The sequence below is a fragment of the Ruditapes philippinarum genome, unplaced genomic scaffold (genome assembly GCF_026571515.1).
Source record: "Ruditapes philippinarum isolate M1 unplaced genomic scaffold, ASM2657151v2 ctg812_1_1_1_1, whole genome shotgun sequence".
Taxonomy (NCBI): domain Eukaryota; kingdom Metazoa; phylum Mollusca; class Bivalvia; order Venerida; family Veneridae; genus Ruditapes; species Ruditapes philippinarum.
In genome coordinates this window covers 104,734-118,013 of record NW_026862783.1, presented here as the reverse complement: position 1 = coordinate 118,013, position 13,280 = coordinate 104,734, and the positions used below count along the sequence as shown (strand labels likewise).

The following is a 13,280-nucleotide window of genomic DNA, read 5'->3' as shown; positions in this document are numbered from 1 at the left end:
CAAAACCTACCTGATAATTTTGGTCTATCTTTGTCATCTCTACAGACAGCCATATAAATCTCCTCAGTTTTCCCCCTACAAATGGCCCCTTCTGGTATGAGCAGGGTCACTCCGGACTCTGGCAACATCAACCTGCCACCCCTATGATCAAATGTACTCCACGTCACAGCGTCAGTGTCTATATGACTTGGCAACTCGACAGAATTCAGTGAACCACGACTGTCTCTAAGATTTTCACTTTCATTGCAGCGAGGATCACCGGTATTTACCGGGTTCACAATCACCATATTGTTTTTATCATTTTTTCTTGCTAACTGATCCATTGAGGAGTTATGTGTCAACATATTATTTGGTGTAGGTTCTATGATTTTAACACCATTAGGAAGTCCATTTCCCATCTGTGCACTGAGTCTATTTTCTTTGATTTCTGCATATGTAGGTGGCATTTTATCATATGAGTTGACACGTTGCATGTGATTATTGTTTGGATGATCTAGTGGCGTAGACGGAGGTGGAACTGTAACTTGTGTCAAATCAGGTTGATAGGCCGACAACAATGTCTCTGGAAAAAAATTGTCAAAGTTATTACGCTGGTCATTTTCTAAGCAAGTTTATCATTAACTGAAACATTGATAAATTTATTGATTGATTGAAAATATCAATGCTTTAACATACTTAAATTGTGACAATATGAACAGAATCTTCAGTTCTTGCGTTTGAATAACTTGTGAGGACAGCTTTGTATGAATTTCTTTTTCCAAGACCATTATTTATAGGCCTTGAAAGCATGGATACAGTAAGGAAATAGGGCCTACCAGTTTTCATTTTCTTTTCATCATGGGTATGCAAATGTCCATGAATATCTACAAATACAAAGTCAATAGTATAATACCTTATTTTAATAAGAAATAAACAATATAGCTTGATTTGATCAATAAACTTTTTTTTCATTCATATTTTCAAAATAACTGTTTAATAATAAATGTCTTTATTTTATTATCCCTTCCTCTAGCTCTCAATTTCTTATTAAGTTGTGAATTGCCTGAACATACTAATTTAATGTGACAAACATATTTACAACATTATAAATAAATTTAAGAACCAACGCAAGAATGAGTTTCTAACCTACTTATTTCAATTCCCAGCCATCAATCATAATTTTCAATATAAACTGACGCAATTTCTTTCCGGCAGTTTTATTTATTTACTCGCAAATGTAATTCTGTCTTTGTTCCCTTTCTTCTTTGAAATTTATAACTTAATTTATAAACATATGTATTTTAGCTTTCATTTTTTTTTTACTATTTTAACATGAAAGATCAGTGAACCAGTAATACCACTTAGTGAAAGGTCTTTTTTTTTCTCATTGAAAACAAATCGCTTTTTGTGCTAAACTGCAGGTGTTTCATACAATACCAAACCTTTTCCCCATTTTTCATCAAACAATCTATAAATGGAGGAATTAATAAAACCTTTTCAGGCAAACAGAAATACCCTGCAACTGACTAATTGAGGTTTTGTCCCTCAGACCACCCATAAAATTGATGCAATGTTTCATGTAAAGGACTTAAATATGTCTGTTATTGCCGACTTGCACACAATATCCCCCTCAAAACACGTACAGTTGGGGGACATATATTATTTGCTGACAGATTTATTTGAAAATATAAAAAAAAACTAATTTATTTGTTCCTCTGATTATAACACTTCATTTTAACAGATGAAACAATGACATTACAAGGCATTTAAGAGAGGAAAATTTATAGATTTTATGTTAATTACTAAGGGTAAACATTTTTATTTGTGTCCATAAAAATATCTTGAAAGGAATTAAACTGTTGGACAGAGCCAGTTTTTATTTTTTTTCTAAATTTTGACAAAACAGTGACAAATATTCAGATTTTGAAAGTTACTTCTAATACTCTGTAATAATTTATAGTAAAGTAAAATGAAAGAGTTAGAAGAAATTATTTAAATGCGAATGTTACCATTGTTTTGAAATTTTTTTTGTGTGTGTTTTTCGCTTGTTTTTATTTTATTAAACCATTCAATAGGGGAAAATAAGTTCATTCAATTATGAATTGTAGCAAATTAAAATATTTTTTTTATTAATGTAGGAATAAAGTGTAAATAATGAATGGTTTTATCTTCACTGTATTTGAACTGAATGTCAGGATTTTTTTCTCTTGAAAGCTAAATTGTCCTGTTAAATTTTTTTTCCAAGGATATACAATTGTTTTAAAAGAATATGAAATGATGGGTAAATATACTTACTTCCATTAGGTAAATGTTCTCTATCATTCATGTTTTGATGATGATTATTCCTTCGCCTGACTATAATGATGATGACAACGATGACGATGATGAACACAGCTATAGCCACACACAGGGCGATATATGTTGTGATGTTTTCATTATTCTCCGCTTCAGAAGCTTCTTCTATAAATACACAAACACATTTCTTATGTCAATGCACTTGCTTAACAAGTTACTTTATTGGTTGGGCTGGGATTTGAACATACAAAGTAAAGAACAAGAGCTGTCAGAAGGACAGCGCGCTCGACTTTTTTAGTGCTTGCCTATAAAACAAAACTTTATTAAATTAAGGCAATAATTGTTTTTAAATTTATTCATTATGTTTTTTCCTTTTTATATTACCATAATAGGGGCAAATAATTCTGTCAATAGAACTTGTACAAGATTATAGTCTTTTTTTATTGAATGGGATATGTAAAAAGAATGGTTCTAGTTTCAGATTTGATACATTCCAGGATTTTGTCTAAAGCTATTGCCGTTAAAACAAACTAACAATTGCTTTCAATAACTATTGATGCGTAATCATAACAATAGGATGTTCCATATCATTCATGTTAAACCTGAAGAGTTATTCCTTCGCCTGCTATAATGATGATGCAGTTACTGATGGTGAACAAGTATAGCTACATTCAAGGCCATATTGTTGTAATTACTTCTGCTTAAAGTTGCTTCTATAAAAACTACAAACACATTTTATGTCCAACACTTGCTAACACCGTACGATGGGGGCGGGGGATTCCCTACATACAAAGTAAGCTAAAAAGCAATTTGAAGTCAGTAACCTTGACCACTCCTTTACTGAGGCCCCATTACTTGCTAAAGGTTAGTAAAGTCACTCTCTCTCTTTCTGTTTATTTATCCTAATTTATCCTAATCAAACAAAAAAGACCAAGAGCAACATAAAAATTTTTGTCACCTTAATATAATGCTTTTTTTAAAGAAATGAATTTACGATGGAGTCAGTTTTGTAGCCCCCACATAAACAATAGACTGATAGAAGATAAACACATCAAAACTTCTGTGAAAAGAAATCTAGTCTAGCATTTCTAAAAAGTCTTGCTTTTTTACAAATACAGAGTTGCATCTTGTTAGAGGGAATATTAGAGAATCAATTCAACTGACATGAAAAAGGAAAAAGCTTTTCCAGCAAATTGAGAAACTTCTCTCTTTTATTATTGATAACCAAATTGTGAGTACAATAATGTAAATTAATTTCCGCCTAAAGCAACTGTTTACGATAACCAATTCACTCTAATTAAACCTAGGTTGTTTTAAGAGGAAAGAGAATTTTTATATCGGATCAAATCAGTTTTGTTCAAGCATATGTAAATACAATAGCGTGTCAATTTTTCTTCTATTAATTGAACAGCTTGTTGGATGCTGTTTGCACATCAAAGAATAGATTTCCAATTATAGGTACTTATTTCAGGGTTCAAACAAAAGCTGTGGTAAATCACATTGTAATACACTGAAACATATGGGACAAAATATGCCCTCTTTAACAACAGATGTCAACCTTATATACATTTTAAAAGACTTATTATGTTACCTATAACATTAATGTAGTTTATTGTAGGTGTAAATTGATACGGCCTTTGACATGAATATCAATTAAAACAATGTAAAACTTGAAAAATATTTCACATCATTCTATGTCAGATACATATTCTTAAGACTGGTACATATCTTGACAAGAAAACAATGCTTGATTCAAATATTAAGATAAATGTTTTATATCAATCTAACACTTAAAAGTTCAGTCTTCTTGTAAACAACCCTGCATTTTTTTTTCATTTTCTTTTTTTAATTCAAAAACCTATTTAAAAGCCATTTAACCAGGGGTATCATTTTGGCGCTTCATAATAAACTTAAATGCTCATACCTGTACAATATTAGGGAAATGTCATCACTCTAAGTTGACAATTATTAAACAAACAAAAAAAAATAATAGTTCAGCTGTGTGTGAAAATAAGACAGAAATTGTGCAAAAACTATGTAAAGTTAGGTGGTCCTTGCACAGGTGAACTATTCACTTCACTTTTTTTTAGTTTGGTACTCAGGACTTATGGCATATAAACAATGACATCTTGACAAGACAAGAGCAATAATTAAGGTCAAAACCACTTCATCAAAAAAAAAGAAGAAGTTTTTTTTAAATATTTTTTTCCTACCATTGTCATATATCATTTAGGTTAAAAAAACAATAAAGAGGAAAACATACAGATATCACTAGCAAAGATTCCCTCCAGAAAACAGATTGGACAATTAAAAATTATGATTGCCGATGTATCAATCACATCCCAGAAATATTTTATTAGGCTTTAAATGAAAACAGGTAAAAAATTGAGGCTTTACAAAAGAGCTTTTTATTAGTGATCTTTTTCATAAAATTGTGTACAAACCTTGTCTTGATGGTTCAGTATCACTTGCGCCACCAGGTCTTGATAAAACTTTAGAATAGGAATTATCTTTTGTTGCTGTGGTATCTGAAATCATAAAATTACAGTTACTATAGTAACAAAAAAATATAATTTATTAATATACATATCATTGTATCATTAGCAAGTCTTTAAATCTAATATAGTATGTTTTTTTGCTTTTTAATTCAAATATGTATACTAAAAGAGTAGAATTCCTGAAAAAAGAGTGTCTGCACAGAATAATTGATTTGCCATGAAATTGCTGTTTTAGAGTACAAGAGGTACTAAAATATCTTATGATAAAAGCAAGATGGAGTAAGTAATAGAATATTAACTACAGTTGATGTTGGAAATTTGCATCAAAACCATCATTATCATCATCTTTAATGCAAAACCTCCCATAAATAACTTATCTATTTTCCTTTGATACAAGAGACACCAGTAATAAATGAAAATTGATTAAATGAGTATTACTGAAGAGGTGGAAAATATGCATTGCTAAGTGTCTATTCACAATAAAGTCACATGTTCTTAAGACTTTGGCACTATATGTATGATATGTACTACACAAACAAATGCAGGATATCTACATTTTATTACACTACATTTTACATAAATAACATTACACATTCTACAAAAATGATAAAAAACAATACACTGACATGCTATTATGTGCAAGCTGCAAGTTTTTTTGTTTGTTTTTGTTTTTTTAATTTATTCAATTATGATTTTTTTTGCGAGGTATATTACTCTTTTTTTTAACTTTCAGGCAATTAATTGTTATATCTATAAACAAAAACTACTAGTTATGCTGAAAAACAAATCATGCAGTTAGGCAAAATAAAAGTAAATAATTCAAAAAGTTTTCAGGCCAAAAAATTGATAAAATCTAATTTAAAATGTGCAAACAAAAGCCTAGACTTAGATATAATTTTAATTTATATTTTCCTATTATCCTATGGATAGTGTAAGGTACAAAGTATTATAAATTATAAAATAAATAAATATAATTCATAACATATTCATTGGTAACTAAAAATAATAATTCTATGCAGTGTGATCTACAGTAGGGTTTGAGTCAGGGGTCAATTATTTCTCCTTTGAACTGTACAAATATTTAGGAAAAAATCTTGACATTTTTTTTCAAACATATTGTTAAGTAACTATGTAGTAAAAAGGGGTGTGGTTTGGCATTAATTATGCCATGGTTACTTAGAAAACATTCTACCTCAATGGTACATTTATTACCTAGAGACATAACATTTTATTCCAATCCTCTAATATGATAAGCCATTTTAATGTCATATTTATAAAAACAAATGTCAAAGCTTTCCCAAAAACAGGAAATGGTCTAAATATAACCAAATGCTTGTTATATATGTTGCAAAAATGAATTATGCTGCAAAAAAAAATATGTTGCAAAGTTGGGTTGTAGTTTTTTTACAAAATAAATAGGAATACATGTACCACATGTAAGATGGATATGTTATCAATTTTATCTTCTTATGGATCCTACAACATACAAAGCAGTAGCCATTTGGTTATTGGTATACATACATGCTATTGGTTTTAGCACAGAACAAAACAATGTCAGATTGGTTAACATATAACAATTTTGGTAACTGGTTAGTGTTAAATGTTTCACCAAATATCTGTTCAGATAATGCCACAGGAGGGACTTGACCCCTGACCTTGACCCTTACCTATTGTATCAGCAACTTTTGTTGTTGCTGGGGGAACATCCTTGTTCTCATTGAGTTTAATAGCCCCATGTGTATCTGTAACAGTTTATAACTTGGTATACAACCATATTTACTAGATTAAATGAAATATATGTCATAGCTGACCTCATGTTACAGTATAAAACCTGTTTTAGAGTGCAAACATTCCATTGACTCATTTCCATCAAGAATTAACAACTCAAATGATAGAGTTTTTATAATTTTATGTCCTTATATTATAAAATACTGTTTATATACAGTTAAACTTCGTTCGCTCGAACTCGGATCGCTCGAATACCTCCATTCGCTCGAACTCATCGCCAAGTCCCGGCAAAATTCCTATATAATATATTACTGTTCTACCTCGGATCGCTCGAACACCCATCGCTCGAACTCTCGAACCTGATCTCCGGTCCCTTCGGCAGGAATATAGTGTAAATCACACCTATTCGGTCGAACTCAAACAGACAACAAAAGTTGCGGGTCGACATGTTCTAAATAATTGACAGTCGGCGACGCATGTTTTTAACACCTCGTGATCGTGACAAAGGCAATTATGGTTGATTGATACAAAATAAAAGGTGTTTTACCGATTTGTTTGTTATGATACAATTGTTTATTTGCAGTCTTTAGTAACGATAAAAAGAAAGTAACTCCTGAAATGCCCAAAGTAAATAAATAAGTAAATGACGTTTACCCGGACGGCTTTAATTACAACCGTGGTTCATGTAACGTGAATTGTAACAGTGTAATCTATTTATAGAATGATACTTGTACGTGTGTTTATTTTAGTAAATGACTACAAATAGATGCTGCTGTAAAATGTTGTTTTTTAATATTGTATCGATTCATTGTTTAAAATAAAATTCATCCCATAATAATCTTGAACATTTTTCACAGTTTGGATAATGATCGCCCGATCGAACTCAACAAATTACAATATGCATGAATATAGATTAGAACCGTGCACTGTTAATAGTGTTTTCAATGGGATAATAATTCTTTATATGACGTATTCGACAAACAGATGTACTAAAAAACAGTTTTATTGACGTATTTATCATTTGACCGATATAAGATGGAAAACCTTAAGCCTATGTTCTATATAATTATTGTTCAACCTCGGTTCGCTCGAACTACCGATCGCTCGAACAAATTTGCACAGGCCCTCCGAGTTCGAGCGAACAAAGTTCGACTGTAGTAGTTCAAATTAAGTGTTTAATGGCTTGGCAGCTAAATATAATGCTAATAATAATCAATAACATATCTTTTGGTCATAAAAACAGAATAAGAGTATTTGTCTCCTTAAACAAAACAAATATTTGAAATGTCATAGGCTTATCCACTTCAAAATGGATCATAAACAAACATCCATCATACTTTAAACCTTAAAATTACATATTTCATTTTTATCTTATTGTTTCTCATGAGATACGCAAATATATATATCAGATATATATGTCAAATTACACTGGTTAAAATTGAATGAAATATAGAATCAGAATAAAGTTTTGTTTCATAGCTAATCAAAATAATGAAAATTCATGACAAGTGCAACCAGGATACAGACATTAAGAAACCGTTTACCATACTGTATGCAAATTTATGCACATCTGAACATTTTAGCTCACGTTGGCTGTGCCTGACAGGCGTTGCTTCAAGTTTACATAGTGCGCCAGTTCCCACATTTAAATTCAAATTAATTTTACCAGTGTTTCAATCACCGGCTTATGACACTGACAGGACAGATGACATATTGATGCAAAAATAAATGTATAAAACCGTTAGCAAATGGTATGCATGTAAGCTATTGTATTCTTACATTTAAAATCCATTAACATTTACGACAGATGAGTCTTATGTGGATCAGCCCTGGATCAGCCAATGGTATTCCAGTATTAATGCAACACACTTCCTAACAATTACATCTTGTTTGTCCAATTTGGATAAAAAAGATGTACTGTACTTAAAACACCCATAATTTTCAGGGTTTGAACCAGGACACATAAAATCTTTGTCTCCATAGATTTCAATTATACAATTTTAACCATAATGTGCACTTAAATCATTAAAATGAAAAAAACCCAAGTAAGACAGATGATAAAATGAGGATAAATTTGCATAGATATTAGTTAAGATCTTTGGGAACTGTGAAAAAACATGTCTACCAGGTCCTCCTATTAAGAAGCAATGAGTATAATGAAGAATAATAAACACAGCAAAAAACAAATTCCATAGCTCTTTGTTTTCCTGTTACTTAGGTTCTGTTCTAGGAATGTTTTAACAAAGTCTGAGATTTGGCTAATTGAGCATGATACCTGGATTATAAAAGAGTAAAACCAGAATGGTTCCAGCAATGTAAACTCCATTAGTGTGCTGGTTACAGCTAATTTGAGGCACAGTCTGGCTAATATAAGGCACAGTCTGAGAAGGTAATGGCTGAGATTGTTTACAGACTGGTTAAAGGATGTTTACTCCCCCATATCATCATTAGATGTCATAACCTTTTTAACAAAATTACAGGTGGGTCTAACAGCTCACCAGGTAAGCATTGTTTTTACTTCCATCATTATTTCATAGGTCTTCAATCAACTCTTATTCAAGCATTGTTTACATATCATACACAGATTGTGGGCCATCTTTTATGTAAATAAAAACTGATTTTCCAGGAAAATACCATGGGAGCACCAAATTTTCAAATTCACTCACTGTTGTATCATAGCAGGGAAAACAGTCTGTTAAAATAAATTTATATACAAGTGTCATGACTGTTGCTTCTTTGATGAATTAGAAAGAAGATCAATGATGAACGACTATAAAATCTTTTATAGCAATCTTTTTCTTCATACCATTTTCTTCCATCACCTCCCTATCAAGAAGAACTGAGAAACAAAACTCTTTTCTTACCTCTACACATTCCATTTGTGCAATTCTGTGTGTCAAGGTCGTTTCCATGACAGTAAGTACCACCATTGGCCGGAGACGGTTTATCACAGGCTCTACGGCGATGATGTATACAGTCTGTGTTACAAGTTGACCAAGAAGACCAGTGACTCCATAAACCATCCACTGAAGAAATAATAAATAAATATTGATAAATGCACTATCATTAAATAATCTTTATAATCAATCATACATGGCAAAAAAATTGATTTTATAAACCATCATAAAAGTGAACATTTCGTTCATCTTAACAAGCATGTTTGTTTTGTTTTCCTTGTTTCAACAGCAAACCAACACAACAGGGTCTATTCTTTTTGTAATATCAACTATACTGCATCTAGATGGGTACAAATACATTTACGTTCTTTCATTAAAAATATATATTTTAAAACTGGAGACCATTACAAGAAATTTTCTACCATTATAATTTTGGCTACATCTGTTAACATAGGACACAAGCCTTCCATAGGAGTGCTAGAACACAGACAAGTTTAACTAGACCATATGTCAAGGTATTATTCTAAATGGACCAATAAATGCTTCCAACTCCAAAACACTTGTCTCAAGTATTTCTATTTTCATCTTCAGTGCCGCTTTAATTTCCGCAACATGCTTACAACGTTACCATTTAAGTGCAAACAAATTGCATGCATCTAAACCTTGCACAAATGTGCACTGAATCGATTACAATCAATAATAATGATCAATATTAATGATATAGTGTCTTTGTACAGAATCCTTAGTTTGTAACACATTTATAACACTTTCACTACAACAGCTTGCAAAGTGATTTGAAACAAGAGTGTATTACAATCAGAGATATGACACAAGGTCATTTAAAGGCACATTAAATTGGGAGTTACCATATCAAAATTGAAAATGAACTGAAGGGCAAAACAGATGATGTTGATAACCAGTAAAATAGGAAAGGTAAATTGGGGATAGATTGCTACTAACATTTATAGCCTTCATCCATCTTGAGGGCCATTAATCATTTCTGACAATGTTAAGATAACTTATAGGAAGGTTTTTCAGCGAGGCCAACAAAAATAATTATCTCTTGTCTGATTAGTGTAATCTCATCTAACTTTCTTTTTTATATAAAATAGTACCAAGGTGAACATTAATTTTTAATGGGCATTGTATGACTAACTTGAGAATTTATTGAGGAAATTCTCCAGTGTTTTAATTGTAAAAAGCCGAGTGTAGTACATATCCAAAATCAAATTTATCATTTTAAATAAACTGGTAGTTAAATAAATGAAGCTAAATTTATATTTAATAGGCTATTTTAATGGTGTTTTGAGAGATCTGAGACCATATTACCCACATGAATAAGTAATAACCCAAAGAGAAAAAATCTGTCACTAGTCACTAAACAAAAGATAACACACTTATAGACAATGCATTGTCTAAGTAAATAGTGTGCTAAAATTCTGATAAAAGTGTTTTTAGAGTACCCAGAGGATTGGTTACTCTTCTCCAGAGAAATTAAAAAAAACAAAACTTTTAGTTTACATAACCCAAACCTGCTTCAAGACTCTTGTTATATAAACTGCGTGGTATACTTTCACCTATAAGAGTTTGAATTGTAATACCTAGAAAACACAATTATCCGCGACAAAATGTCTGCGCTGAAGTGTTTGTTAATGTTTTTATTGTTTGTCAGACAGAAAACACAGAAAAAATATTGTGAGTCTTATTTTATCAAGTTTTATAAGTATCTTGTCAATAATGTATCATAAATCATTAATGACTTACATCTTCTAACTTAATGATCTTTCTATGTAAGCTATTGATATAATATTTGTTCTACATGTAAGCATGCAAGTTAAATGTTAAGTATTACTTTTAATAAAAGTGACAGGTATTGTTTCATGGTTTCAATGAAGAAAATAATAAATAAAACTACTTAAGATTGCTCAAATGTTTACAAGTCTTAACATGAAATAACAAAGAAATGAAAGAGAAGAATGAAATATTTAATAATAGTGAACACTGTAAAAAAATCTCTCAGCAGTTCAATAAGGCAGATAATTAGGGTTGTTTCAAATAGTTTTGATAATAAAAATGATCAAAGCTTCATAAAAGACAGCTCAGCTTTTATTACTCCAATATTCATGTACTGATTAGTAATTGCTACCATAAATAATTCATCCTTGGTGCTGCAACATTCACAAGTTAATTACACCATTGTTGCTAATCAATTTAAACCTTGTATAATTAGATATACAGCTATGAGAACTGCATTTAAACATGAAAAAACACAGACAATGAACAAATATTTACTAAAATGCACTTTAAAAATTCATGAAAAAAAGTTTTTAAAAGTTTCAAAAGGCCTTACGGGTACAAAATAATGGTAATTTAGGCATTTTTATTTAATTTAAATCAAAACAATTTACAGAATCTTAAAAGGAAAATACCACAGGCAAACAAATATGGGAATATTTCTTTATAGCTATCTATCAGGAAGAGTGTCTTTTTTATCAATGTTGCCAAATGTGTGTACAGAAATATCAGGAATATCTTTTTATTAGTTATTCTATATTTGCAATGATATGGACAAAGTCCTTAGAGTAATTTCTGCGATCTAGTTATTTTTTCCCATTGAAAAGGGACAATCCATTACTGAAATGATATACATAAGAAACTGTGTGGAATGGTAAAAAGCAGTTTTCATATATCCCATGCTGGTGGCTTTATTTCTTTTGATGAATTGTGTGAAACATTGTCATTCTGATGTATTATACCCAAATGGGAATAGATGGCGCTGTCAAAATGAGCAATGAGCAGTAACGGCTGCGTAACAACTCATATTCTTGTATCAGAGAAAAATCTCACTTCCTTTCATGGCCATACTAGCTATATCTACAATAAATACTTCATTTTTCTTCACAATAAATATTTCCAATTTGTAAAGCATGACAAATGAATTGTCATCTTGATCTAGTACTATGTAATGCAATACACAGGCTTTTTCTTTTCGTGACATCATCATTAATTACAATGTTTCTAGAGTTCAAATTGTACCACTGAAACTTAGACCAAGCAATGAAAATGGCTATGAAGTCCTATCAGAGATATTTTAGGGTTACCCTTGTTTGGATATATCTGTTTGAAATTTGACTATTTAAGAATATCTTTTCAAATTTCCTTTCTATAAAAATTTATCAATTGATCTGGTACAAAATAAGACCCAACATGGTACTGGTAGGTGTGATAAAAGAGGCATTTTCTCCAGTTAGATTAGAAAGGAAGAGAAAAGTAAACTGGTACATATAGAGTCATTCTTTGTGTAATTAAATAAATCATATATAATTTGTGCCAATGTCACGAGAAAGAGAAATATAATTCGCTGTTTCGTGCCTTCAAACATATAGAACACACACCAAGTACAAAAGCAGCAGCAAAAAACCCACAAAGCTAAAAGCTCTATTTCATTACAGTTTTTAATGAACAACGGATGGTCGCCTACTTACAGCCTTGTTTAAAACCCATATATAATTCACAAATCATGTGCAAAAATGCCAAAACTGTTGTAAGAAACAGGATTTTGTTCGTAATGTACCAGAATGGCTGTTTAGGTCAATTTCATTTGATTGCAGCATAACCCAGACAAAACAGAAACATCTTTTGAAGAACAATTAAATTATCCTCAAGCTTTCCCTTGAACCAACTGGGAAATTACAAGATGGATTTAGAACAAATTCAATTGGTTTGGTATTACAAAGATGTCTGACAGTTTAAAACCATCAAGAAACAGTGGGATTTTATGGTTACATCAATAATCTTTGAGCAGTTTGGTTTTAATGTAATTATATAAAACCTAAATATGCAGACGGCTGGCAGATATGATTTGGCAAGAAATATATGAATG

General features: G+C 31.0%; 1 protein-coding gene across 6 annotated transcripts in view; it reads right to left on the bottom strand.

Moving 5' to 3' along the window:
* Positions 1 to 13,280, bottom strand: part of LOC132720191 (netrin receptor UNC5C-like) — a 120,466-nt gene that overhangs the window by 10,199 nt on the left and 96,987 nt on the right. For 4 of the 6 annotated variants that reach the window (XM_060704236.1, XM_060704237.1, XM_060704233.1 and 1 more), the window contains 6 exons: positions 9,365 to 9,526; positions 6,440 to 6,514; positions 4,719 to 4,802; positions 2,275 to 2,439; positions 816 to 863; positions 11 to 562 (listed from right to left, as the gene is read on the bottom strand). In XM_060704236.1, the coding sequence (XP_060560219.1) occupies positions 11 to 562; positions 816 to 863; positions 2,275 to 2,439; positions 4,719 to 4,802; positions 6,440 to 6,514; positions 9,365 to 9,526 (1,086 nt within the window). The remainder of the gene's footprint in view (positions 1 to 10; positions 563 to 815; positions 864 to 2,274; positions 2,440 to 4,718; positions 4,803 to 6,439; positions 6,515 to 9,364; positions 9,527 to 13,280) is intronic. The other 2 variants (XM_060704235.1, XM_060704238.1) reach the window with 2 other exon arrangements.